Source organism: Protopterus annectens, chromosome 3.part0, assembly GCF_019279795.1.
Source record: "Protopterus annectens isolate FY-2018-M chromosome 3.part0, PAN1.0, whole genome shotgun sequence".
Classification (NCBI taxonomy): domain Eukaryota; kingdom Metazoa; phylum Chordata; order Ceratodontiformes; family Protopteridae; genus Protopterus; species Protopterus annectens.
In genome coordinates this window covers 944518068-944545648 of record NC_056731.1, presented here as the reverse complement: position 1 = coordinate 944545648, position 27581 = coordinate 944518068, and the positions used below count along the sequence as shown (strand labels likewise).

At 45.0% G+C, this 27581-nt stretch overlaps 1 protein-coding gene across 3 annotated transcripts in view; it reads left to right on the top strand.

Moving 5' to 3' along the window:
* DEK (DEK proto-oncogene) overlaps positions 1-27581 on the top strand; it is a 1116206-nt gene that overhangs the window by 977984 nt on the left and 110641 nt on the right. For all 3 annotated transcript variants that reach the window (XM_044065276.1, XM_044065275.1, XM_044065277.1), the window contains exon 10: positions 18299-18447. In XM_044065276.1, coding sequence (XP_043921211.1) covers positions 18299-18447 — 149 coding nt within the window. The remainder of the gene's footprint in view (positions 1-18298; positions 18448-27581) is intronic.

Sequence of the window (27581 nt, the reverse complement as noted above, 5' to 3'; positions counted from 1 at the left end):
CATCCATGGTAAGATTTTGCACAACTATTCTTTCTACAAAGTGATAGTTTCACAAGCACCTGTCTGGGAACAGTGTGACAGAGCCTATCCCTTGAATCTTCCCCAAATTCCTTCCGAAATAGTCAACAATGAATTTGGCAGAAGTTTGCTTTGGTTACCCTGGCCATGAGAGCCTTTATTTTATATGACTAAATACCAGGAATACCCTCCTGAATCAGATAAGACTAAGATTAAAGGAATGGAGGATAAGGCTCTCCAGAAAAAGTTGTTGGATCTGTGCAATTCCACCCCCAGGTTACCAAGCATGCTATCAAATGTGCCTTTGTCTTAGAAGCGTCAAGCAGGTCTGTTGGGCATCCCTGACTGTGAAAGAATGGCCTCTGCTAGAACATGTTAAAGCAGGTATCTGTGATGCTTCCTTGGACAAGGATTTCTTCTGGATCTGAAACCCAAATTGTATTAAGACATTGAAAGAAAGGCAAAGACAAGCAGACAGTAAAGAACATGTTCTTCGTGTTTCACTGTTGCAGTCATTACATTTGGGTAATCTGCTGGCAGGTTGCCCTCAGTTGGCCTGAATTCCAAAGTCTTGGGTCCTGCTTCGGTTGCTGTCTTCTCTTCCATGACGTCAGGTCATCAGGGGTATAAAACATGCAGCCGACGCCATTTTCTTTAGTCATTCTTGCCACACTGTGCCCGAAGCAGAAGCATTTTCGCACGTGCCGGTCGGCCGACTACTGAAAAATTCTAATTTGAATTTCAGAACCGAAGTCTTCACTAAAGCTAAGTACTCCTTTGGGGAAACTTTTTTTTCTTTTACTGATGTCAGAAAAAGTTAATAATTGTATTACTTGTGGGAAGCAAATGCCTCTCAAGGATTTCCATTTATACTGTATTCCTTGCCTAGGCCCTGATCACAATGTGCCTGGCTGTCGGTTTTGTGCTAGATTTAACCAACGCACTATTAAGCATCTGTATATTTTTCTTTCCAGTCCCTCTGCCTTGGTTTAGCAAAAACTCTCACAAAGGTTTGGTCTTTTCCAGCCTCTGACCTCAGAGGCAGAAAGGGAAAATTTTACAAGAAAGTGTCAAGCCAACTCCAAGGCCAGGTATGTTCCAGCCCATGGAACTGAGCATGGATGAGCTTTTATTCCAAAGAACACCTACCTTTCCTCCCTCACACAAAATCCCACTCACCTTTACCTTTCACCCCACCCCTCTCTAATCAACCCAGGGTGGATTGTGACTTATCCCTTGTTTTTATCCAAACTGCCAAAAAGCCAATCCGAACAAATGGGTCCTAAATCTAAAACAATAGAGTGCACTTTGCAGCCAAACCAAAATTCTGAAACATTCCTCACATTACAAAAGAACATGTGGAAGTGCAGGTTCAGGTACAAGAGCTCCTGGCCCAGAAGTCTGAAGAGGTAGTCCAGCAAAAAGACAGCTTTACTCAAGGTTTTCTGGTTCCCAGAAAGGAAAGGTTTTGGTCCGTTTTAGATCTTGATCCCACTGGCGCCGAAATTCAAAATGTTCATACTTCAGAAACTTCTGCCTGTGATTCTATCCCAAGTTTTCTTGGTCATTTTGGATCTGAAGGATACCTGCCTCTATATTCCAGTAGTGAAGGACTATAGGTGGATGTTCTTCATTCCACATTGCTGCAGTCCTAACTATTGGGTAGTCCGCTGTCCAGTCGGCCCGAATACCAAAGTATATGGCTGACGTCGGTCAGGGCTCATTAGACTGACGTCAGTACGTCAGGGTACTAATGCGCATGACCGACGTCATATCCTCAGTCTTTTTTGCCGCATGGTCCGATGCAGAAGCAATTTTGCGAGTGCAGGTTGGCGTTCTGAAAGTTTCTGAAGTCAGAGTTTCAGACTGAATCAAAGTTGGCTAAGTACCCCGTTGGGGAATATTTTGGTTTTTTTCTTGCCTCAGTATTTAACCGGATGTCAGAAAAAGTGAATAACTGTATTTCTTGTGGGAAACAGATACCTCATAGGGATTACCATACTTTGTGTATACCTTGTTTAGGGCCTGAGCACGACGTTGTTGGATGCCGCTCTTGTGCTAGATTTAACAAACGCACTATTAAGAGAAGGTTAGACTGTGCCAGGTTAGTTTTTGGGAAGCGTTGTAATTATAAAATGCCGTCGGATGCTCCGACGCCCGCTTCGGCCAAAAAGCGCAAGGACAAAGCAGCAAAGCCTAGAGTGGAAGAACCGACAGTCCCAGACGTCGGATCTTTAGAAGGCTCAGTGGAGCCGGAGGTTTTGCCAGGTGTTTCTTTGGAGTCTCAGGGAGAGACTTTACTGTTACAGGATGTATCCTCGCAGGAAGTAGGCCAGGCTGAGGGGGCTTCTCAGGTGGCTGTTCTTCCCTCTCTTCCTAAGGTGGTTAGAGCCTCCCCTTCTGTTTCCAAGGCTTCTTTGAGAGGCAGGCCGAGTTTAGCTTCAGTGGGGGTTTCTCCTAGTGCTTCAGGGTCTTTGCCTAAGAAACATATGCTTAAAATGGCAGAGGATTTGATTACTATGATTAGAGGTTCTATGCCCCCTCCTGATAAGAGGCCTAGGGTGGAACCCGAGTTTGAGAGTTTTGAGCAATGTTCGGAGGCTTCGGAGTCTTCGGCTGAAGACTTGCAGGAGTATCCTCCTTATTCTGATTCTGATGTGGATGATTCTACTCCTTCAGCTTCTCCTCCTGAGGATTTTTCATTTTCAGAGACTCTGCATTCCATGAGGGAGCATTTTAAATGGGAAGGTCAAGATTTCTCTGATTCCAGGAAGAGGCTTAGGGAATTTTTGTTTTTACCCCAGCATAGGCCTCTAGCTATACCTCCTGTTCTGAATGTGGTGGAAGATGTTTTTGCAGAGGCTTCCCTGAATCCTGATTCTTTGCCTCCTGCCCCAGTTAAACCGGATAGGTACTATAGGGTGCCTGAAGCTCATAAGTATCTTTTTAAGAGTCCTAGGGCAGACCCGGAAACTGTCTCTCAGGGGCCTAAAGGTGTGAAGGCCTCTGTTGTTAAAAATCCTGTTCCTCCTGATAAAGAGGCAAGGGCTTTGGATAGATGGGGAAAGAAAGTGTATACTTCTTCCACTTTAGCCATGAGGGCGTTGAATTGTCAGTTTCACATGTTAAAATATCAGAATTATCTCCTTTCACAATTGAAATCTAAGGTGGATGCTCTGGCAGAAGGTATTGAGTGTAAAGAGTTGCAGGATTTAGTTCATGTGTCTGAACAGGTGGGTAAACATTCCTTGCAATGTGGTTTTGATGCTGTGCAGGCCTCCTCGAGGGTGGCTGCCACTGGTTCTGTTCTTCGAGGCATGCCTGGTTGAGAGATCAGAATTTAGCTGAGCATGTTAAAACTAGGATTTTGGATGCTCCTTTGCAGTCTGATGTGTTGTTTGGTTCGCCTGTGGAAGCAGTCTTAAAGAAAATGGAGGACAAGGCTAAGTCTATGCAAACTGTTAAGGATTTTTTGCAGGTGCAGCCTCCAAAGTTTAGTAGAAATTGGCCTACTAAGGGATGGACTTATCCTGCTTATGATTCCCAGTCTAGGGGTAGGTCTAGACGTGGTAGGGGCAGAGCTCAAGGTTCTTTTAGGCCTAGGACAGGGAGTTCCCCTGCTCAGACTTCTGGTGAGGGCAGGGGTCAGTCCTTTCGTAAGCAGACCCAATGACCTGCCCTTTCAGCTGCCAGTACATTCTCGCCTGGCAGCACCTTTGGGAGGAAGGCTGTCTCTTTTCAAAGAAAATTGGGATTTAATTACCCAAGACAGATGGGTTCTGGATATCATTCACCACGGTTACAGGTTTTATTTCCATACCTTGCCTCCTTTCAAAGGCATGCCAGACATTCCTCCTCTACAAAGACAAGAGGCTCACAAGCAAATTTCTCTGTTGCTCCAAATAGGGGCCATTCAGCCAGTTCCTGTGCCAGAAAGGGGCCTAGGATTTTATTCTCGCCTGTTCCTAGTACCGAAGAAGGGGAACACGTGGAGACCAATTTTGGATTTATCTCTCCTCAACACTTATCTGGACATTCCCAAGTTCAAAATGTTGACGTTACAACAGCTTTTACCTCTGCTGGGCAAAGATCACTGGATGGTAACTTTAGATCTCAAGGAAGCTTACCTTCATGTGCCTATAAGACTAAGTTGCAGGAAGTATCTGCGTTTCGAGCTGGAAATTCTCATTATCAGTTCTCTGCATTGCCCTTTGGCTTATCCACTGCGCCCAGAGTATTCACAAAGGTTCTGGCTCCAGTGATAGCTTACTTCAGGCTAAAAGGAATTCAAATCTATCCTTACTTGGACGACTGCCTGATTCTAGCTCAAGAAAAGGAAGACCTTCTACAGCATTTGGATTATGTCATAGCAGTGCTAAGATGCCTAGGGTATTCTGTGAACGAAATAAAGTCCAGTCTAGTACCCTCTCAAGACATGTGCTTTCTGGGTGTGAGACTGAATACAGCAGCCCAGATGGCCTTTTTAACCCCGGACAAACAAAAGAATCTTTCCAGTTACTTCCATCAACTATCTCTTCAGTCCGGGCTGACTGCAAGGACAGTCCTTCAAGCCTTAGGGTTCATGGCATCTTGTATTCTGGTGCTTCCCAATGCCAAACTGCATATGAGGAAGCTGCAATGGTATCTCAAAATGTATGGACACAGCACTGCCAGGATTTGGACACTGTCATTCAAATAATACCTTGCATTCAAAAGGAATTTTTGTGGTGGGCTCAGGAATGTCACCTAAACAAGGGACTCTCTGTGACCCGGCCAGAGGCGAGTCAGATTCTAACGACAGATGTCTCAGACATTGCTTGGGGAGCTCATCTAAATGGAAAGTGGATACAAGACAAGTGGCCTGCCAGACTACAGCATCTACATATCAACATGAAAGAGATGTTAGCAGTCCAGTTTGCATTAATGGCTTTCAAGGAGTTACTTCTTCCAGGGCAGGTGTTGATTCTAACAGACAACACAACTGTCATGTTGTACATCAACAAACAAGGGGGAACACATTCTTACCCATTGTGCAGGCAAGCAATGATTTTATGGGAGACTGCGCTCAGCTTGCAACTAACTCTTCAGGCAAGGTTTCTGCCGGGAGCACAGAACTCCTTAGCAGATGTGTTAAGCAGACAAATCATGGATCCCCACGAGTGGAAACTGGATCTTCATGTATTTCAAACATTGACAGTGTCATGGGGAACTCCAGACATAGATCTGTTCGCTTCTCCACTAAACCACCAGCTGCCAAAGTTTTGCACAAAGAGGTTTCATCACACAGCTTGGAAAGTGGATGCTCTTTCTTTCAGTTGGAAAAATCTTCATGTGTATGCTTTTCCACCTCTGCCTCTTCTCCCAACGGTGCTTCTAAATGTCAGACAAGACAAGCCAAGGATGATTTTAATAGCTCCAGATTGGCCTCGGCAGCACTGGTACCCATTACTGAGGAGTCTGGTAAGGAAGCCTCCATGGCCTTTACCCTTGATTCCACACCTGTTGTCTCAGAGGGACGGTCACCTGCTCAATGTCAAGCTTCACTCTCTCTTCATCTAACAGCCTGGCATATTCTGTTTTGAAAGACAGCAGGTCTCAACTTCCTCGACAAGTTTTAAATGTGATTATGGAAGCCAGAAGACCTAGTACAAGGAAAGTGTACGCAGAAAAATGGAAGAGATTTTTATTTTGGAGTGCAGCAAACAATTTGGAGATTTCTGAGCCTAATTTGAGTGTGGCTCTTCAATATCTTACTGAGTTATTGGACAAAGGTTTGTCTTTCTCTTCCATTAAGATTCATGCTGCAGCAATTTCAGCTCACTATGATTGTGACCCACCATTGTTTTCGCATCCTTTGTTCAAGCAATTTCTTAGAGGGGCAAAGAATATAAGACCCCCCACGTAGAGCTCCTACTCCTACTTGGGATCTCAATTTTGTGTTGGAGAAACTTACTCTACAACCTTTTGAGCCTGCGGCTACTGCTGAATTGAAATACTTCTCATGGAAGACTGCTTTTTTGTTGGCCATTACTTCTGCAAGAAGGGTTTCTGAGTTGCAGGCCCTTATGGCGGTAGAGCCTTTTTTGATTTTTCATAAGGATAGGGTATCTTTACGTACTAATCCTTCCTTTATGCCTAAGGTGGTTTCTAGTGTGGCTTTAAACCAAACTATTCATTTGCCTACTTTTTATGCAGATCCCCAAAATAAAGGGGAAAAGATTTTGCACACTTTAGATGTACACAGGCAATTGCGTTATTATTTGAGCAGGACTAAGGATTTTAGGCAGTCTCAGCAGTTGTTTGTTTCTTTTGCTTTGGGTTCGCAGGGCAAGCCTGTTTCAAAACAAACTATTTCTAGGTGGATTGGGTTTTGCATTGCATTTTGTTATTCCCATCATGGCAAGGAGATTCCAGCTGGGATTAGGCCTCATTCCACTAGGGCTACTGCCACTTCAACAGCATTTCTAAGGGGGTTGGCAACTAAGGATATTTTGGAGGCAGCTACTTGGAGTTCAGTGCATACTTTCTCTAAGCATTATCACCTTCCTCTCTACTCTAAGTCTAGGGCTGGTTTTGCCACAGCTATTTTGCAAGGCATGTTGTCAGTTCCTGCTTCCTTATGATTTGCCAGCCTCCCTTACCTCTGCTTTGGGATTCTACCCAATAGTTAGGACTGCAGCAATGTGGAATGAAGAACATAGTACAGATGTTCTTCGTTCCACATTGCTGCAGTCCTTACTATTGGGTAGTCCGCTGTCCAGTCGGCCCGAATACCAGAGTATATGGCTGACGTCAGTCAGGGCGCATTAGACTGACGTCAGTACGTCAGGGTACTAATGCGCATGCCCGACGTCATATCCTCAGTCTTTTTTGCCGCATGGTCCGATGCAGAAGCAGTTTTGCGAGTGCAGGTTGGCGTTCTGAAATATTTCCGAAACCGGAGTTTCAGACCGAATCAGAAGTTGGCTAAGTACCCGCTGGGAACATTTTGGTTTTTCTTGCCTCAGTATTTAACCGGATGTCAGAAAAGTGAATAACTGTATTTCTTGTGGGAAACAGATACCTCATAGGGATTACCATACCTTGTGTATACCTTGTTTAGGGCCTGAGCACGACGTTGTTGGATGCCGCTCTTGTGCTAGGTTTAACAAACGCACTATTAAGAGGAGGTTAGACTGTGCCAGGTTAGTGTTTGGGAAGCGTTGTAATTATAAAATGCCGCCGGATGCTCCGGCGCCCGCCCAAGAAGCGCAAGGACAAAACAGCGAAGCCTAGGGTTGATGAACCGCAGTCCCGGACGCCGGTTCTTTAGAAGGCTCAGTGGAGCCAGAGGTTTTGCCAGGAGTTTCTATGGAGTCTCAGGCAGAAACTTTACTGTTACAGGATGTGCCTTCTCAGGAGGTAGGCCAGGCTGAGGGGCTTCTCAGGTAACTGTTCTTCCCTCTCTTCCCAAGGTAGTTAGAGCCTCTCCTTCTGTTGCCAAAACTTCTTTGAGAGGTAGGCCAAGTTCAGCTTCAGTGGGGTTTCTCCTAGCATTTCGGTTCTGTACCTAAGAAACATATGCTTAAAATGGCAGAAGATTTGATTACTATGATTAGAGGTTCTATGCCCCTCCTGATAAGAGGCCTAGGGTGGAACCGAGTTTGATAGTTTTGAACAGTGTTCAGAGGCTTCTGAGTCTTCTGCGGAAGATTTGCTGGAGTATCCTCCTTATTCTGATTCTGATGTGGATGATTCCACTCCTACAGCTTCTCCTCCTGCGGATTTCTCATTTTCAGAGACTCTGCATTCCATGAGGGAGCACTTTAAATGGGAAGGCCAGGATTACTCTGATTCCAGGAAAAGGCTTAGGGAATTCTTGTTTTACCCCAGCATAGGCCCTTAGCTATACCTCCTGTGTTGAATGTGGTGGAAGATGTTTTTGCAGAGGCTTCCCTGAACCCTGACTCTTTGCCTCCTGCTCCTGTTAAACCTGATAGGTACTATAGGGTGCCCAAGCTCATAAGTATTTGTTTAAGAGTCCTAGGGCGGACCCAGAAACTGTTTCTCAGGGACCTAAAGGTGTTAAGGCCTCTGTGGTTAAAAATCCTGTTCCCACTGATAAAGAGGCAAGGGCTTTGGATAGGTGGGGAAAGAAAGTGTATACTACTTCCACTCTAGCCATGAGAGCGTTGAATTGTCAGTTTCACATGCTAAAATATCAAAATTATCTCCTTTCACAATTGAAATCTAAGGTGGATGCTTTGGCGGAAGGTATTGAGTGTAAAGAGTTGCTGGATTTGGTTCATGTGTCTGAACAAGTGGGTAAGCATTCTTTGCAATGTGGTTTTGATGCTGTACAGGCCTCCTCGAGGGTGGCTGCCACTAGTTCTGTTCTTCGCAGGCATGCCTGGTTGAGGGATCAGAATTTGGCTGAGCATGTTAAGACAAGGATTTTGGATGCTCCTTTACAGTCTGATGTGTTGTTTGGTTCGCCTGTGGAAGCAGTTTTAAAGAAAATGGAGGACAAAGCTAAGTCTATGCAAACTGTTAAAGATTTTTTACAGGTGCAGCCACCGAAGTTTAGTAGAAATTGGCCTGCTAAGGGGTGGACATATCCTGCTTATGATTCCCAGTCTAGGGGTAGGTCTAGACGTGGTAGGGGCAGAGCTCAAGGTTCTTTTAGGCCTAGAACAGGGAGTTCACCTGCTCAGACTTCTGGTGAGGGCAGGGGTCAGTCCTTTCGTAAACAGACCCAATGACCTGCCTTTTCAGCTGCCAGTAGATTCTCGTCTGGCAGCTCCTTTGGGAGGAAGATTGTCTCTTTTCAAAGAAAATTGGGATTTAATTACTCAAGACAGATGGGAGTTGGATATCATTCACCACGGTTACAGGTTTTATTTCCATACATTGCCCCCTTTCAAAGGCATGCCAGACGTTCCTCCTCCACAAAGAAAAGAGGCTCACAAGCAAATTTCTCAGTTACTCCAGATGGGGGCCATTCAGCCAGTCCCTGTATCAGAAAGGGGCCTAGGATTTTATTCTCGCCTGTTCCTAGTACCAAAGAAGGGGAACACGTGGAGACCAATTTTGGATTTATCTCTCCTCAACACTTATCTGGACATTCCCAAGTTCAAGATGTTGACGTTACAACAGCTTTTACCTCTGCTGGGCAAAGATCACTGGATGGTAACTTTAGATCTCAAGGAAGCTTACCTTCATGTGCCTATAAGGCTAAGTTGCAGGAAGTATCTGCGGTTTCGAGCTGGAAATTCTCATGATCAGTTCTCTGCATTGCCCTTTGGCTTATCTACTGCCCAGAGTATTCACAAAGGTTCTGGCTCCAGTGATAGCTTACTTCAGGCTACAAGGAATTCAAATCTATCCTTACTTGGACGACTGCCTGATTCTGGCTCAAGAAAAGGAAGACCTTCTACAGCATCTGGAATATGTTATAGCAGTGCTAAGATGCCTAGGGTATTCTGTGAACGAAATAAAGTCCAGTCTAGTACCCTCTCAAGACATGTGCTTTCTGGGTGTGAGACTGAATACAGCAGCCCAGATGGCCTTTTAACCCCGGACAAACAAAAGAGTCTATCACTTTACTTCCATCAACTATCTCATCAGTCCGTGCTGACTGCAAGGACAGTCCTTCAAGCATTAGGGTTCATGGCATCTTGTATTCTGGTGCTTCCCAATGCCAAACTGCATATGAGGAAGCTACAATGGTATCTCAAAATGTATGGACACAGCACTGCCAGGATTGGGTCACTGTCATTCAAATAATACCTTGCCTTCAAAAGAATTTTGGGGGTGGGCTCAGGATTGTCACCTAAACAAGGGACTCTCTGTGACTCCGCCAGAGGCGAGTCAGATTTTAACGACAGATGCCTCGGACATTGCTTGGGGAGCTCATCTAAATGGAAAGTGGATACAAGACAAGTGGCCTGCCAGACTACAGCATCTACATATCAACATGAAGGAGATGTTAGCAGTCCAGTTTGCATTAATGGCTTTCAAGGAGTTACTTCTTCCAGGGCAGGTGTTGATTCTAACAGACAACACAACTGTCATGTGGTACATCAACAAGCAAGGGGGAACACATTCTTATCCTCTATGCAGGCAAGCAATGATTTTATGGGAGACTGTGCTAAGCTTGCAACTAACTCTTCAGGCAAGGTTTCTGCCAGGAGCACAGAACTCCTTAGCAGATGTGTTAAGCAGACAAATCATGGATCCCCACGAGTGGAAACTGGATCTTCATGTATTTCAGAAATTGACAGTGTCATGGGGAACTCCAGACATAGATCTGTTCGCTTCTCCACTAAACCACCAGCTGCCAAAGTTTTGCACAAAGGGGTTTCATCACACAGCTTGGAAAGTGGATGCTCTGTCTTTCAGTTGGAAAAACCTTCATGTGTATGCCTTTCCACCTCTGCCTCTTCTTCCAAAGGTGCTATTAAAAGTCAGACAAGACAAGCCAAGGATGATTTTGATAGCTCCAGATTGGCCTCGCAACACTGGTACCCACTACTAAGGAGTCTGGTAAGGAAGCCTCCATGGCCTTTACCTTTGATTCCTCATCTGTTATCTCAGAAGGACGGTCATCTGCTCAATGTCAAGCTTCACTCTCTTCATCTAACAGCCTGGCATATTCTGTGTTGAAACACAGCAGGTCTCAACTTCCTCAACAAGTTTTAAATGTGATTATGGAAGCTAGAAGACCTAGTACAAGGAAAGTGTACGCAGAAAATGGAAGAGATTTTTATTTTGGAGTACAGCAAAGAATTTGGAGATTTCTGAGCCTAATTTGAGTGTGGCTCTTCAATACCTTACTGAATTATTGGACAAAGGTTTGTCCTTCTCTTCCATTAAGATTCATGCTGCAGCAATTTCAGCTCACTATGATTGTGACCCACCATTGTTTTCGCATCCTTTGTTCAAGCAGTTTCTTAGAGGGGCAAAGAATATAAGACCCCCAATGAGAGCTCCTACTCCTGTTTGGGATCTCAATTTGGGGTGGGAAAAACTTACTCTACACCCTTTGAGCCTGCGGCTACTGCTGAATTGAAATACTTGTCATGGAAGACTGCTTTTCTGTTGGCTATTACTTCTGCAAGAAGGGTGTCTGAGTTGCAGGCCCTTATGGCAGTAGAGCCCTTTTGATTTTCCATAAGGATAGGGTATCATTACGTACTAATCCTTCCTTTATGCCTAAGGTGGTTTCTAGTGTGGCTTTAAACCAAACTATTCATTTGCCTACTTTTTATGCAGACCCCCAAAATAAAGGGGAAAAGATTTTGCACACTTTAGATGTACACAGGCAATTGCGTTATTATTTAAGCAGGACTAAGGATTTTAGGCAGTCTCAGCAGTTGTTTGTTTCTTTTGCTTTGAGTTCGCAGGGCAAGCCTGTGTCAAAACAAACTATTTCTAGGTGGATTGGGTTTGCATTGCATTTTGTTATTCCCATCATGGCAAGGAGATTCCAGCTGGGATTAGGCCTCATTCCACTAGGGCTACTGCCACTTCAACAGCATTTCTAAGGGGGGTGGCAACTAAGGATATTTTGGAGGCAGCTACTTGGAGTTCAGTGCATACTTTCTCTAAGCATTATCACCTTCCTATCTACTCTAAGTCTAGGGCTGGTTTTGCCACAGCTGTTTTGCAAGGCATGTTGTCAGCTCCTACTTTATGATTTGCCAGCCTCCCTTACCTCTGCTTTGGGATTCTACCCAATAGTAGGACTGCAGCAATGTGGAACGAAGAACATAGTACAGTTTTGTACCTACCATAAATGTAGATGTTCGAGGATCCACATTGCTGCAGTCCAATTTACCCTCCTCCTTCCCTCTGTGTTTAGGGGTGGTTGTGTAGGTGAGGTTATATGTTGATATTTTTGTATATATTTTGTATATATTGTACATATTTTTGGTGCAGGTATTTTGGGCCTTGTCTTTTTAGGGTCTTCTGACATCTGGGGCAAGAAAAGACTGAGGATATGACGTCGGGCATGCGCATTAGTACCCTGACGTACTGACGTCAGTCTAATGCGCCCTGACCGACGTCAGCCATATACTCTGGTATTCGGGCCGACTGGACAGCGGACTACCCAATAGTAAGGACTGCAGCAATGTGGATCCTCGAACATCTACATTTATGGTAGGTACAAAACTGTACTTTTTGTACCTACCATAAATGTAGATGTTCGAGGATCCACATTGCTGCAGTCCAATTTGCCCTCCCTCCTTCCCCTCTGTGTTTAGGGGTGGTTGTGTAGGTGAGGTTATATTCTGGTAATTTTGAATATATTGTACATATTTTTGGTGCAGGTATGTTTGGAATTTTTGGATGTTCTTCGTTTTCCATTGCTGCAGTCCTTACTATTGGGTATAGTCCGCATCCAGTCGGCCCGAATATCAGAGTATAAGGCTGACGTCGGTCAGGGCGCATTAGACTGACGCCAGTACGTCAGGGTACTAATGCGCATGACCGGCGTCATATCCTCAGTCTTTTTTGCCGCGTGGTCCGATGCAGAAGCAGTTTTGCGAGTGCAGGTTGGCGTTCTGAAATATTTCCGAAACCGGAGTTTCAGACCGAATCAGAGTTGGCTAAGTACCCCGTTGGGGAACATTTTGGTTTTTTCTTGCCTCAGTATTTAACCGGATGTCAGAAAAAGTGAATAACTGTATTTCTTGTGGGAAACAAATACCTCATAGGGATTACCATACATTGTGTATACCTTGTTTAGGGCCTGAGCACGACGTTGTTGGTTGCCGCTCTTGTGCTAGGTTTAACAAACGCACTATTAAGAGGAGGTTAGACTGTGCCAGATTAGTGTTTGGGAAGCGTTGCAATTATAAAATGCCGCCGGATGCTCCGACGCCGCTTCGCCCAAGAAGCGTAAGGACAAAACAGCGAAGCCTAGGGTTGATGAACCGCAGTCCCGGACGCCGGTTCTTTAGGAGGCTCAGTGGAGCCAGAGGTTTTGCCAGGAGTTTCTATGGAGTCTCAGGCAGAAACTTTACTGTTACAGGATGTACCCTCTCAGGAGGCAGGCCAGGCTGAGGGGCTTCTCAGGTAACTATTCTTCCCTCTCTTCCCAAAGTAGTTAGAGCCTCTCCTTCTGTTGCCAACACTTCTTTTAGAGGAAGGCCAAGTTCAGTTTCAGTAGGGGCTTCTCCTAGCCTTTCGGGTTCTGTACCTAAGAAACATATGCTTAAAATGGCAGAAGATTTGATTACTATGATTAGAGGTTCTATGGGCCCTCCTGATAAGAGGCCTAGGGTGGAACCAGAGTTTGACAGTTTTGAACAGGGTTCAGGGGCTTCTGAGTCTTCTGGAAGATTTGCAGGAGTATCCTCATTATTCTGATTCTGATGTGGATGATGCCACTCCTTCGGCTTCTCCTCCTGAGGATTTTTCATTTTCAGAGACTCTGCATTCCATGAGGGAGCACTTTAAATGGGAAGGCCAGGATTACTCTGATTCCAGGAAGAGGCTTAGGGAATTCTTGTCTTTACCCCAGCATAGGCCCTTAGCTATACCTCCTGTGTTGACTGTGGTGGAAGATGTTTTTGCAGAGGCTTCCCTGAACCCTGATTTCTTGCCTCCTGCTCCTGTTAAACCTGATAGGTACTATAGGGTGCCCGAAGCTCATAAGTATTTGTTTAAGAGTCCTAGGGCGGACCCAGAAACTGTTTCTCAGGGGCCTAAAGGTGTTAAAGCCTCTGTGGTTAAAAATCCTGTTCCCACTGACAAAGAGGCAAGGGCGTTAGATAGGTGGGGTAAGAAAGTGTATACTTCTTCCACTCTAGCCATGAGAGCATTGAATTGTCAGTTTCACATGCTGAAATATCAAAATTATCTCCTTTCACAATTGAAATCTAAGGTGGATGCTTTGGCGGAAGGTATTGATTGTAAAGAATTGCTGGATTTAGTTTATGTGTCTGAACAAGTGGGCAAGCATTCTTTGCAATGTGGTTTTGATGCTGTGCAGGCCTCCTCGAGGGTGGCTGCCACTAGTTCTGTTCTTCGCAGGCATGCCTGGTTGAGGGATCAAAATTTGGCTGAGCATGTTAAGACAAGGATTTTGGATGCTCCTTTACAGTCTGATGTGTTGTTTGGTTCACCTGTGGAAGCAGTTTTAAAGAAAATGGAGGACAAAGCTAAGTCTATGCAAACTGTTAAAGATTTTTGCAGGTACAGCCACCAAGTTTAGTAGAAATTGGCCTGCTAAGGGGTGGACATATCCTGCTTATGATTCCCAGTCTAGGGGTAGGTCTAGACGTGGTAGGGGCAGGGCCCAGGGTTCTTTTAGGCCTAGAACAGGGAGTTCACCTGCTCAGACTTCTGGTGAGGGCAGGGGTCAGTCCTTTCGTAAACAGACCCAATGACCTGCCTTTTCAGCTGCCAGTAGATTCTCGCCTGGCAGCTCCTTTGAAGGACGACTGTCTCTTTTCAAAGAAAATTGGGATTTAATTACTCAAGACAGATGGGTGTTGGACATCATTCACCACGGTTACAGATTTTATTTCCATACAATGCCCCTTTCACAGGCATGCCAGACGTTCCTCCTCCACAAAGAACAGAGGCTCACAAGCAAGTTTCTCAGTTACTCCAAATGGGGCCATTCAGCCAGTCCCTGTATCAGAAAGGGGCCTAGGATTTTATTCTCGCATGTTCCTAGTACCACAGAAGGGGAACACGTGGAGACCAATTTTGGATTTATCTCTCCTCAACACTTATCTGGACATTCCCAAGTTCAAGATGTTGACGTTACAACAGCTTTTACCCTGCTGGGCAAAGATCACTGGATGGTAACTTTAGATCTCAAGGAAGCTTACCTTCATGTGCCTATCAGGCTAAGTTACAGGAAGTATCTGCGGTTTCGAGCTGGAGATTCTCATTATCAGTTCTCTGCATTGCCCTTTGGCTTATCTACTGCGCCCAGAGTATTCACAAAGGTTCTGGCTCCAGTGATAGCTTACTTCAGGCTACAAGGACTTCAAATCTATCCTTCTTTAGACAACTGCCTGATTCTGGCTCAAGAAAAGGAAGACCTTCTACAGCATCTGGAATATGTTATAGCAGTGCTAAGATGCCTAGGGTATTCTGTGAACGAAATAAAGTCCAGTCTAGTACCCTCTCAAGACATGTGCTTTCTGGGTGTGAGACTGCATACAGCAGCCCAGATGGCCTTTTTAACCCCGGACAAACAAAAGAGTCTATCACTTTACTTCCATCAACTATCTCATCAGTCTGTGCTGACTGCAAAGACAGTCCTTCAAGCATTAGGGTTCATGGCATCTTGTATTCTGGTGCTTCCCAATGCCAAACTGCATATGAGGAAGTTACAATGGTATCTCATAAATGTATGGACACAGCACTGCCAGGATTTAGACACTGCCATTCAAATAATACCTTGCCTTCAAAGAGAATTTTTGTGGTGGGCTCAGGAATGTCACCTAAACAAGGGACTCTCTGTGACCCAGCCAGAGGCGAGTCTGATTTTACCGACAGATGCCTCGGACATTGCTTGGGGAGCTCATCTAAATGGAAAGTGGATACAAGACAAGTGGCCTGCCAGACTACAGCATCTACATATCAACATGAAGGAGATGTTAGCAGTCCAGTTCGCATTACTGGCTTTCAAGGAGTTACTTCTTCCAGGGCAGGTGTTGATTCTAACAGACAACACAACTGTCATGTGGTACTTCAACAAACAAGGGCGAACACATTCTTATCCTCTATGCAGGCCAGCCATGATTTTATGGGAGACTGCCACGCTTGCACCTAACTCTTCAGGCAAGGTTTCTGCCAGGAGCACAGCACTCCTTAGCAGATGTGTTAAGCAGACAAATCATGGATCCCCACAAGTGGAAACTGGATCTTCATGTATTTCAGAAATTGACAGTGTCATGGGGAACTCCAGACATAGATCTGTTCGCTTCTCCACTAAACCACCAGCTGCCACAGTTTTGCACAAAGGGGTTTCATCACACAGCTTGGAAAGTGGATGCTCTGTCTTTCAGTTGGACGAACCTTCATGTGTATGCCTTTCCACCTCTGCCTCTTCTTCCAAAGGTACTGTTAAAGGTCAGACAGGACAGGCCAAGGATGATTTTGATAGCTCCAGATTGGCCTCTGCAACACTGGTACCCTCTACTACGGAGTCTGGTAAAGAAGCCTCCATGGCCTTTACCTTTGATTCCACATCTGTTATCCCAGCAGGACGGTTATCTGCTCCATGTCAAGCTTCACTCTCTTCATCTGACAGCCTGGCATATTCTGTGTTGAAACACAGCAGGTCTCAACTTCCTCAACAAGTTTTAAATGTGATTATGGAAGCTAGAAGACCTAGTACAAGGAAAGTGTACGCAGCAAAATGGAAGAGATTTTTATTTTGGAGTAAAGCAAAGAATTTGGAGATTTCTGAGCCTAATTTGAGTATGGCTCTTCAATATCTTACTGAGTTACTTGACAAGGGTCTGTCCTTCTCTTCCATTAAGATTCATGCTGCAGCAATCTCAGCTCACTATGATTGTGACCCACCATTGTTTTCGCATCCTTTGTTCAAGCAGTTTCTTAGAGGGGCAAAAAATAAGACCCCCGTAGAGCTCCTACTCCTGCTTGGGATCTCAATTTTGTGTTGGAAAAACTTACTCTACAACCTTTTGAGCCTGCGGCTACTGCTGAATTGAAATATTTGTCATGGAAGACTGCTTTTTTGTTGGCTATTACTTCTGCAAGACGGGTGTCTGAGTTGCAGGCCCTTATGGCAGTCGAGCCCTTTTGATTTTCCATAAGGATAGGGTATCATTACGTACTAATCCTTCCTTTATGCCTAAAGTGGTTTCTAGTGTGGCTTTAAACCAAACTATTCATTTGCCTACTTTTTATGCAGACCCCCAAAATAAAGGGGAAAAGATTTTGCATACTTTAGATGTACACAGGCAATTGCGTTATTACTTAAGCAGGACTAAGGATTTTAGGCAGTCTCAGCAGTTGTTTGTTTCTTTTGCTTTGAGTTCGCAGAGGGGAAGCCTGTGTCAAAACAAACTATTTCTAGGTGGATTGGCTTTTGCATTGCATTTTGTTATTCCCATCATGGCAAGGAGATTCCTGCTGGGATTAGGCCTCATTCCACTAGGGCTACTGCCACTTCAACAGCATTTCTACGGGGTGGCAACTAAGGATATTTTGGAAGCAGCTACTTGGAGTTCAGTGCATACTTTCTCTAAGCATTATCACCTTCCTATCTACTCTAAGTCTAGGGCTGGTTTTGCCACAGCTGTTTTGCAAGGCATGTTGTCAGCTCCTGCTTCTTTATGATTTGCCAGCCTCCCTTACCTCTGCTTTGGGATTCTACCCAATAGTAAGGACTGCAGCAATGGAAAACGAAGAACATAGTACAGTTTTGTACCTACCATAAATGTAGATGTTCGAGGATTCCATTGCTGCAGTCCAATTTACCCTCCCTCCTTCCCCTCTGTGTTGAGGGTTGGTTGTGTAGGTGACTTTACCTGTTTATATTTTTGTATATATTGTTCATGTTTTGGTGCAGGTATTTTGGGCCTTGTCTTTTTAGGGTCTTCTGACATCTGGGGCAAGAAAAGACTGAGGATATGACGCCGGTCATGCGCATTAGTACCCTGACGTACTGACGTCAGTCTAATGCGCCCTGACCGACGTCAGCCTTATACTCTGGTATTCGGGCCGACTGGATGCGGACTATACCCAATAGTAAGGACTGCAGCAATGGAATCCTCGAACGTCTACATTTATGGTAGGTACAAAACTGTACTTTTTGGCCTTATCTTTTCAGGGTCTTCTGACATCTGGGGCAAGAAAAGACTGAGGATATGACGTCGGTCATGCGCATTAGTACCCTGACGTACTGACGTCAGCCTAATGCGCCCTGACCGACGTCAGCCATATACTTTGGTATTCGGGCCGACTGGACAGCGGACTACCCAATAGTTAGGACTGCAGCAATGTGGATCCTCGAACATCTACATTTATGGTAGGTACAAAACTGTACTTTCCTTCTCTGCCTTGGCCTTGACTGCTAATTCATCTAAGAGGTCCCATTTGTGACATAGCTCCATGTGTTCAGGCTGACAGCTTGCTTATAGGTGGTCAGCACAAATTCAAGCACTTAGAGTTGAGTCTTCCTGAGAACTGTCCTGCTTTTAAATGAAGGTAAACATGTTAAGTTACACTTAGTGACTTTCTCAGTTTTGTTGCATTCATTATGTTCAAAATGCCAGATAGTGTTGATTTGTTGCTTCTGTTTCAGAGACTGAATCTGATGACAGTTCTGATGATGAACCTTTAATTAAAAAAATAAAGAAACCCCCTACAGATGAAGAACTTAAAGCAACTATCAAAAGGTTATTGGCAGACACAAACTTGGAAGAGGTTACGATGAAACAGATATGCAAAAATGTAAGTATTTGTAAGATGGCAGCATGAAGTTCAAGTTGACTAGTGACAAGAAATGAGTTGCATAGAATGTTTCACTGTCGCATGTAAATATTTTAATGCAACTATTTTCTAAAGTATTACTTTGTAAGACTGCCTGGTAAGAGTATTTTGCTACCAGTCTTAATTGTGTGTTTTATGCCTTTAAATGAAGGGTTCTGTTTCTGAAGGGTTTCCAGTCTGTTTTTTGGATAACTTGTTTGTCTCAAATGACTGACAGAATTTTTCATTTTGTCTCTCAATTTACTTTTGTAAGTCTGTTTTCTGTATAAGAAATGTTTTTGTGCATAAGCTTTCCACCAGTCTTCACATCTGGTTTTTGTATGCCCCCTTCAGGAGTGGCTAATGTGCCGATGTTCTTTGTGTTTCACTGTTGCAGTCATCACATTTGGGTTATCTGCTTGCAGTAGCCCTCAGTCGGCCTGATTTTCAAAGTCTTGGGTCCTGCGTCAGTTACTGTCTCATTTTCCATGGCGTCTGGTATAAAGCATGCAGCAGACAACATTACATCAGTCTTTCTTGCCATGCAGTACCTGAAGCAGTTTGCAAGTGCCAGTCGGCCGACTCCTAAAATTTTCATTTTAGAGTTTCAGAACCGAAGTCTTCAACTAAGTTAAGTACCCAATTGGGGAACCTTTTTCTTGCTCTAAACCGATGTCAGTAAAAGTTAACAATTGTATTTCTTATGGAAAGCAAGTACCTCAAAGATTTTCATTCGTACTGCGTTCCTTACTTAGGCCCAGACCACGAAATACCTCTGTCGATTTTGTGCCTTATTCAAACCTCAAACTATTCATCGTCTGTTTATTTATGCTTTTAAATATTTTGGTACTCTGTTCAATTATCCAGAAATGGCTTCGGTAAGCCACCCGATTACCGACATTCCAAAAAAACGCAAAGATAAAGACAGAGACAGAATGCATAGGTCCAAAGCTGCCGACAGTGCTTCTCCTAAGCTAGTCGCCAATTCGCTGGTACTCAGTGAGGTGCTTTCGCAGCCCCTGATACCTGCTACTTCAGATTCGCAGATCCTCTACAGAGACCCATTCGGAGTCTGGTATGCTGCGAGATGCTGATGTCTCTACCTTGGATGGGTCCAGAGCTGCTGTGCAGGCACCGGCTTCTGGGGGTGTATTCAGGCCTACTGACTTGCATATTAAACAGACGCCATCTTCAAGGCCTAAAACTTGATCCATGCCTAGAAAATAGAAGCCCAGACCTCATGATCAGGCCTTAATGCCTAAAAAACAAATGATAAAGAATGGCAGAAGACCTTATTACTCTAATCAGGAGAAGTCATCCTTCCCCCTCTGAAAGACCTAGTACTGATTTTTCTTCTAATTCTTCTGATCAGGACTCTGAAATTTCTGTTTCTCTTGATGAGCAGGATTTACCCTGATCTACCTATGAGGATTCTGATGCAGAGGACTCCATTCCCTCTGCTTACCCTCAAGGGGATTTCTCTTTTGGTTGAAACCTTGCATACTGTTAGGGAGCATTTTTGCTGGGAAAGCCAGGCTTACTGTGACTCCAAAAAAGAGGCTTGGGGATTTCTTACTCCTGCCCCAACACAGGCCTTTAGCTGTCCCTCCTGTACTGGACATTGTTGATGCCTTCTTGGAATCTAGCCTGGCCCCTGACTCTCTACTTCCTGCTCCCAGAAAACCTGATAGGTATTACAGGGATGTTCATCGTGCATACAGCTGCAGTCATAATAGATGGGTTCTCCTGCCGTCAGGCGGGTCCTCTGTCGGCCGAATTCCAAAGTCTAGGTCCGGCGTCGGTTGTCGTCGCTTCTTCCCTGACGTCAGTGCAACAGGGGTATAAAAGAACCAGCCGATGCCATTTTCTTCAGTCTTTCCTGCCGCGCGGTGCCCGAAGCAGAAGCAGTTCGCAAGTGCCGGTCGGCCAGCTCCTGAGATTACGAAAAGTTTGCAACCGAAGTCTTCTTGAAAGTTAAGTACCCCGTTGGGGAAACTTTTCTTGCCTCAGACTGATGTCAGACAAAGTTAATAATTGTATTTCATGTGGGAAGCAAATGCCGCATAAGGATTTTCATTCCCTCTGCATTCCTTGCTTAGGCCCAGACCACGACGTCTCGGCCTGTCGTTTTTGTGCTACATTCAACAGACGCACCATTAAGCGTCGGGCGGAGTTCGCCCAACATTATTTTGGCAAAAAAATTAATTACATTATGTCGTCGGATACTCCGACTCCAGTTTTGAGTAAGACGCAAAGATAAGGACCGACATACGAGGTCCGCGGCTTCTACCGACACCCCGCCAAAGCAGACTACAGGTGGTCCAGTTCTCAGTGAGGTGCCTACGCAGTCCCTGACTACCGACGACACTTCATTGGCGGTGTCTACTGTACCCGAGGTCGCAGGCTGCTCGGCCCACACCCCGACTACCGATACTAGGCGGTGAAACTCAGTTTAGACAGGTCTGCCACCTCTCAAGGTGTCTTCAGGCCTTACTCTTCTTTTTCCATCAAGGCTTTCACTAAGTCTAAAGCAGCTATGCATTCTAAGAGACGAGCTCCACAGGGCCCTTCTCCAGGCCCCATGCCTAAAAAGCAGATGCTCAAAATGGCTGAGGATCTGATTACTCTTACCGGGGGTTCTCAAACCCCCCACCCCCGGACAAAACTCCCAGAGTGGAGGAAGAATCCCCCTCCTCGGACCAGGCCTCCATTATTTCAGAGCACTCTGAACAGGAACATTCATACTCCCCTTTTGAAGATTCTGATGCAGAGGAGCCCATTCCCTCTGTCTCCCCCCCTGAGGATTACTCTTTTGGGGAAACCTTGCATACCTTGAGGGAACACTTCCACTGGGAAGGCCAAGAGTACTCAGACTCCAAGAAAAGGCTTAGGGATTTTCTCTTGCTCCCTCGGCACAGGCCTCTGGCTATACCTCCTGTTTTAGACCTTCTAGATGATGTGTATTCGGAGGCCTGCCTTAACCCAGACTCTTCACCTCCAGCCCCAGTCAAGCCTGACAGGTACTACCGGGTTCCTGACTCTCTCCAATTCTTATACAAAAGCCATGCGGCTGACCCAGAAACTATCTCACAGGGCCCCAAGGGAATTAAGGCCGCCAATGCTAAAAATCCATTACCTTCAGAGAGAGATTCCAGAGCTTTAGAAAGGTGGGGGGAAAAGGAATACACCTCGGCCACTTTAACCGTGAGGGCATTAAACTGCCAGTTCCATATGTTAAAGTACCAACAGTTTCAGTTATTACAGTTGAGAAGCAAAATGTCACAACCTGAACAACCAGACATGAAGGAGTTGCAGGATTTGATGCATAGTGCAGAACAAGTGGGTAAACATACCTTGCAATGTGGTTTTGATGCTCTAGAGGCCTCATGTAGAGCTGCTGTTACAGGATCAGTCATACGTAGACATGCCTGGCTCAAGGAGCAAACCTTTCCAGATCATGTCAAAGCTAAATTACTAGATGCCCCTCTACGAAAAGATGTATTTGGTGTTAAAGCTGAGGAGGTATTAAAGAATCAATGCAAACAGTGAAAGATTTCCTACAGGTACAACCCCATGTTTCAGTAGAAATTGGCCTTCCAAAAATTGGTCCTTTCCAGCCACGGACAGACCCCAAAGAGGTAGATACAGGCGCCCGAGGGGCAGAGGGCAATCTCAAGGATCGTTTAGAGGCAGACAATGGCAAGCTCCTACACAGAGGTGGTGAGGATAGTTCACAGCCATTAACAGAAAGCAAACCCAATGACTTCCCCTTTGCATGCCAAGCAAGGCTCAAATGGCAGCACCTTTAGGCGGAAAACTGGCATTTTCGAAAAATTGGCATATTGTCACAAAAGACAAATGGGTCCTGGATGTTATAAACAGAGGCTACAAATTCCATTTTCACACCATTCCAAAAATGAGAGGCATGCCAAACCTGCCACACAATCAAAGGGCAGAGGCACAAAGGCAAATTACAGATCTCATAAACATGAAAGCTATTCAAGAGGTACCTATGCACGAACAAGGTCAAGGTTTTTATTCCAGGCTATTTCTGGTGCCAAGGAAGGGAAAAGATTGGAGACCTATTTTGGATCTATCCATCCTAAACACATTTCTACTCGTACCAAATTTCAAGATGCTCACTCTACAGCAACTTCTTCCCATGCTGGGCAAGGAGTCTTGGCTGGTAACATTGGACCTCAAGGAGGCATACCTGCATGTCCCAATCAGACAAAATTGCAGAAGGTACCTCAGATTTCTTGCAGGTTCAACCCATTATCAATTGTCTGCATTGCCCTTTGGCTTATCTACTGCGCCCAGAGTATTCACGAAATGCCTGGCATCAGTAATTGCCTACTGCAGACTTCAAGGGATACAAATATACCCATATTTGGACGACTGCCTGATCCAAGCAGACAGCAAGCACATTCTTCTGAAACATCTGGCTTATGTAATAATGTTATTGAAATCTCTGGGATACAGTCAACAAAAAGAAATCAAGGCTAATACCCTCTCGGAAGATAATTTTCCTGGGTGCCAATTTGGACACAAACACCCAGATGGCCTACCTCACGCCAGAGAAGCAGGTGCAACTAATTCAGTACTTCAGAACACTAGCAAATTGCACCAGGCTGACTGCAAGGAAAATTCTGCAGGCTCTGGGATTCATGGCATCTTGCTTCTTACTAATCCCATGCGCAAAGCTGCATATGAGGAATCTACAGTGGTACCCGAAAAACATATGGTCTCAACACAGCCACAGTTTGGAAACAATAATACCACTAATTCCATGTCTGCAAAAGGAATTTCTGTGGTGGGCTCAAGCATGCCAAACAAACACAGGTCTTCCATTCAGCAAGCCTCAAGCAAATCAAGTAATCCCAACAGATGCCTCGGACTATGCCTGGGGGGTGCACATGACAGATCGGTGCATTCAGGGCAAATGGTCCCAAAAAGAAAGGCACCTTCATATCAATCAAAAAGGAATGCTAGCAGTAATAAATGCTATTATAGCTTTCAAGGAATTTCTACAACCAGGTCAACTATTGATAAGAACGGACAACACCACAGTTATGTGGTACATAAACAGGGAGGAACCCATTCATACCCCCTATGCAGACTGGCCATGTCACTTTGGAACATGGCCTTGGACTTACAAATGGAACTACAAGCACAGTACTTGCCAGGCAAGGAAGGAAAGCACAGAATTGCATCCAAAAGTTTTACAGAAATAATCCAAGAATGGGGAAGGCCAGACATAGATCTCTTTGCCTCCCACAAGAATCATCAACTGACAAAATTCTGCTCAAGGATCTTCCATCCAAAGGCCTGGAGAGTGGACGCTCTTTCTTTGTTGGACATCAATGACAGTTTATGCCTTCCCTCCTCTTCCTCTGCTGCCCAAAGTTCTATTAAAGACCAAAGCAGACAGACCAAAGATGATTCTCATTGCTCCGGACTGGCCAAGGCAACACTGATACCCACTCCTGAGGAGCCTGACGCATTCCCCACCATGGACCCTGCCTCTAATGCCACCTCTTCTGAATCAGCACAGTTTCAAAACTCTTCACAGCCAGCTAAAAACACTCAATCTAGCCGCATGGAAGATTCCTTAGCATCACAACAGGCCCTACTCTCCAAGGAGGTGCAGGATGTCATTTTGGAGGCCAGAAGGCCATCAACTAGAAAAGCTTACTCCGCAAAATGGAAATGTTTTTGTGTCTGGAATGAGAAAAAGGGCCGGGATCCTGAAAAACTGAATTTACCTCAAATACTACAATATTTGGCTGAACTGCTAAGCAGTGGACTTTCTTTCTCCTTCATCTAAATACATGCCTCAGCCATTTCTGCAGAATACAACACTGATCCACCTTTATTCTCTCACCCTCTCAAGACAGTTCCTCAGAGGGGCTAAGAATTTAAGGCCTCTAAGGAAACAACCAATACCTGCTTGGGATCTTAATTTCATTCTGGAAAAATTGACCTTGCCTCCCTTTGAGCCAGCTGCCTCATCAGATTTGCAATATTTGTCCTGGAAAACAGCTTTCCTTCTGGCTATCACCTCAGCTCATAGAGTTTCAGAACTACAGGCTCTCGTGGCTGTCCAGCCTTTTATCATCTGTCAGGACAGAGTTTCCTTACGAACCAACCCGTCCTTTATGCCTGAAGTGGTATCCAGTGTAGCTTTAAATCAGGCCATACATTTACCTACTTTTTATGCTAATCCTCAAAACAAAGGGGAGAGATTACTACATTCCTTGGACATCCACAGACAACTGCGTTATTATTTGGACAGAACAAAGCCTTTCAGAAAATCAGAGCAGCTCTTTGTGGCCTATGCGATAGGAGCTCAAGGGAAGCCAATTTCCAAACAGACCATCTCAAAATGGATAGCCCACTGCATACGCTTTTGCTATTCCTTTCATAGCAAAACTGTTCCTACAGGCATTAGAACTCATTCCACCAGGGCCACAGCCACCTCTGCAGCCTTCCTCAGAGGTGTTCCTACCAAGGATATCTTGGAAGCAGCCACTTGGAGTTCTGTGCATACCTTCTCCAAGCACTACAACCTACCATTATACTCCAAATCTAGAGCAGGCTTTGCCACTGCAGTCTTGCAGGGCATTTTGGCTCCTCCTACTTCCACCTAGTGCCTACCACCCCTTTCTTAGCTTTGGGATTCTACCCATCTGTTATAACTGCAGCTGTATGCACGATGAACATAGTACAGTTTTGTACCTACCATAAATGCAGATGTTAGAGTGCTAATACAGCTGCAGTCCAGGTTTTTCCCTCCCTCCTTCCCCTCTTGGGACAGGCTAACACATTCTCTTACAACCTGATTGGGGTTTTCATTTATGATGTATTTGCTTGCAACTACTGTATTTTGATTATATTGCACTGCATTATCACACAAATTTATGTATTGCCTTCCTTCTGGGGGCAACTGACATCTGGGGCAAGAGAAACTGAAGAAAATGGCGTCTGCTGGTTCCTTTATACCCCCTGTCGCACTAACGTCAGGGAAGAAGCGACGACAACCGACGCCGGACCTAGACTTTGGAATTCGGCTGACCGAGGACCCTCCTGACTGCAGGAGAACCCATCTGTTACGACTGCAGCTGTATTAGCACTTGAACATCTACATTTATGGTAGGTACAAAACTGTACTTTCCTCAGAGGGGCTAAGAATATAAAACCCCCAAGGAAACAACCTTTTGAGCCAGCTGCCTCAACAGATTTGCAATATTTGTCCTGGAAAACAGCCTTCCTTCTGGCTATCACCTCAGCTCGCAGGGTATCGGAACTACAAGCCCTCATGGCTGTGCAGCCTTTCATCATTTTCCATCAGGACAGCGTTTCCTTACGAACCACTCCGTCCTTTATGCCAAAGGTGGTATCCAGAGTAGCTTTGAATCAGGCTATCCACTTACCTACTTTTTACCCTAATCCTCAAAACAAAGGGGAGAGACTGCTACATTCCTTGGACATCCACAGACAGCTGCGTTATTATTTGGACAGAACAAAGCCTTTCAGAAGATCAGAACAACTCTGTCCTATGCTACAGGGGCTCAAGGGAAGCCAATTTCCAAACACAATCTCAAAATGGATAGCCCACTGCATACGCTTTTGTTACTCTTTTCATGGTAAAACTGTACCTGCAGGCATCAGATCTCACTCAACAAAGGCCACAGCTACCTCTGCAGCTTTCCTCAGAGGGGTACCTACCAAAGATATTTTGGAAGCAGCCACTTGGAGTTCTGTGCATACCTTCTCCAAGCACTACCACCTACCATTATACTCCAAAACTAGAGCAGGCTTTGCCACTGCAGTCTTGCAGGGCATCCTGACTCCTCCTAGTTCCACCTAGTGCCTACCACCCCTTTTTTAGCTTTGGGATTCTACCCGTCTGTTATGACTGCAGCTGTATGCACGATGAACATAGTACAGTTTTGTACCTACCATAAATGTAGATGTTTGAGTGCTAATACAGCTGCAGTCCAGGTTTCCCTCCCTCCTTCCCCTCTTGGGACAGGCCTATTGGCTAACACCTTCTCATACATCCTGATTGGGGTATTCATTTATGGTGTATTTGCTTGCAACTACTGTTTTTTGATTATATTGCATTGCATTATTACATAAATTTATGTATTGCCTTCCTTCTGGGGGCACCTGACATCTGGGGCAAGAAAAACTGAAGAAAATAGCGTCGGCTGGTTCTTTTATACCCCTGTCGCACTGACGTCAGGGAAGAAGCAACGACAACCGACGCCAGACCTAGACTTTGGAATTCGGTCGACCGAGGACCCGCCTGACGGCAGGAGAACCCATCTGTTATGACTGCAGCTGTATTAGCACTCGAACATCTACAATGGTAGGTACAAAACTGTACTTTCCTGACTCTCTCTAGTTCCTCTTTAAAAATCCTACTGCAGATCCTGAGACCATTTCACAGGGACCCAAGGGCATTAAGGCTACTACTGCCAAAAATCCTACCCCTTCTGATAGAGATTCCAGGGCGCTGGATAGATCGGGTAAGAAGATATACACTTCTGCAACCTTGGCCATTAGGGCCTTAAACTGGCACTTTCATATGTTAAAAGTATCAGCAGCATATTATTGGATTGCTTAAACAGAAAATGTTGATTCCTGACTGTGCTGAAAATATTGAATTACAGGATTTAATGCTTTCTTCTTAAGTTGGAAAACCTACTTTGCAATGTGGTTTTGGTTCATTAGAGGCATCTTGCAGGGCTGCTGTCACTGGGTCTGTACTTAGAAGGCATGCTTGGCTTAAGGAGCAAACTTTGCCAGATCATGTTAAAGCTAAATTGCTGGATGCTCCCTTAAACCAAGACTGCCTGTTAGGCAACAAAGCAGAAGAATTACTTAAGATGGAGGAAAATGCTAAATCTGTGCAAACTCTTAAAGATTTCCTGCAAGTACAGCCTCCCATATTTAGTAGGCATTGGCCCTCTAAGAATTGGTCCTTTCCTGCCTCTTCCAGGCCTTCTCAGTTCAAACCCAGAACCAGCAGAACACCCACCCAGGCTGCAGTCCCAAGGTTCCTACAGGACTAAGCAGTGGGGGCTCCCACTTCCAAAGCAGTAGGACCC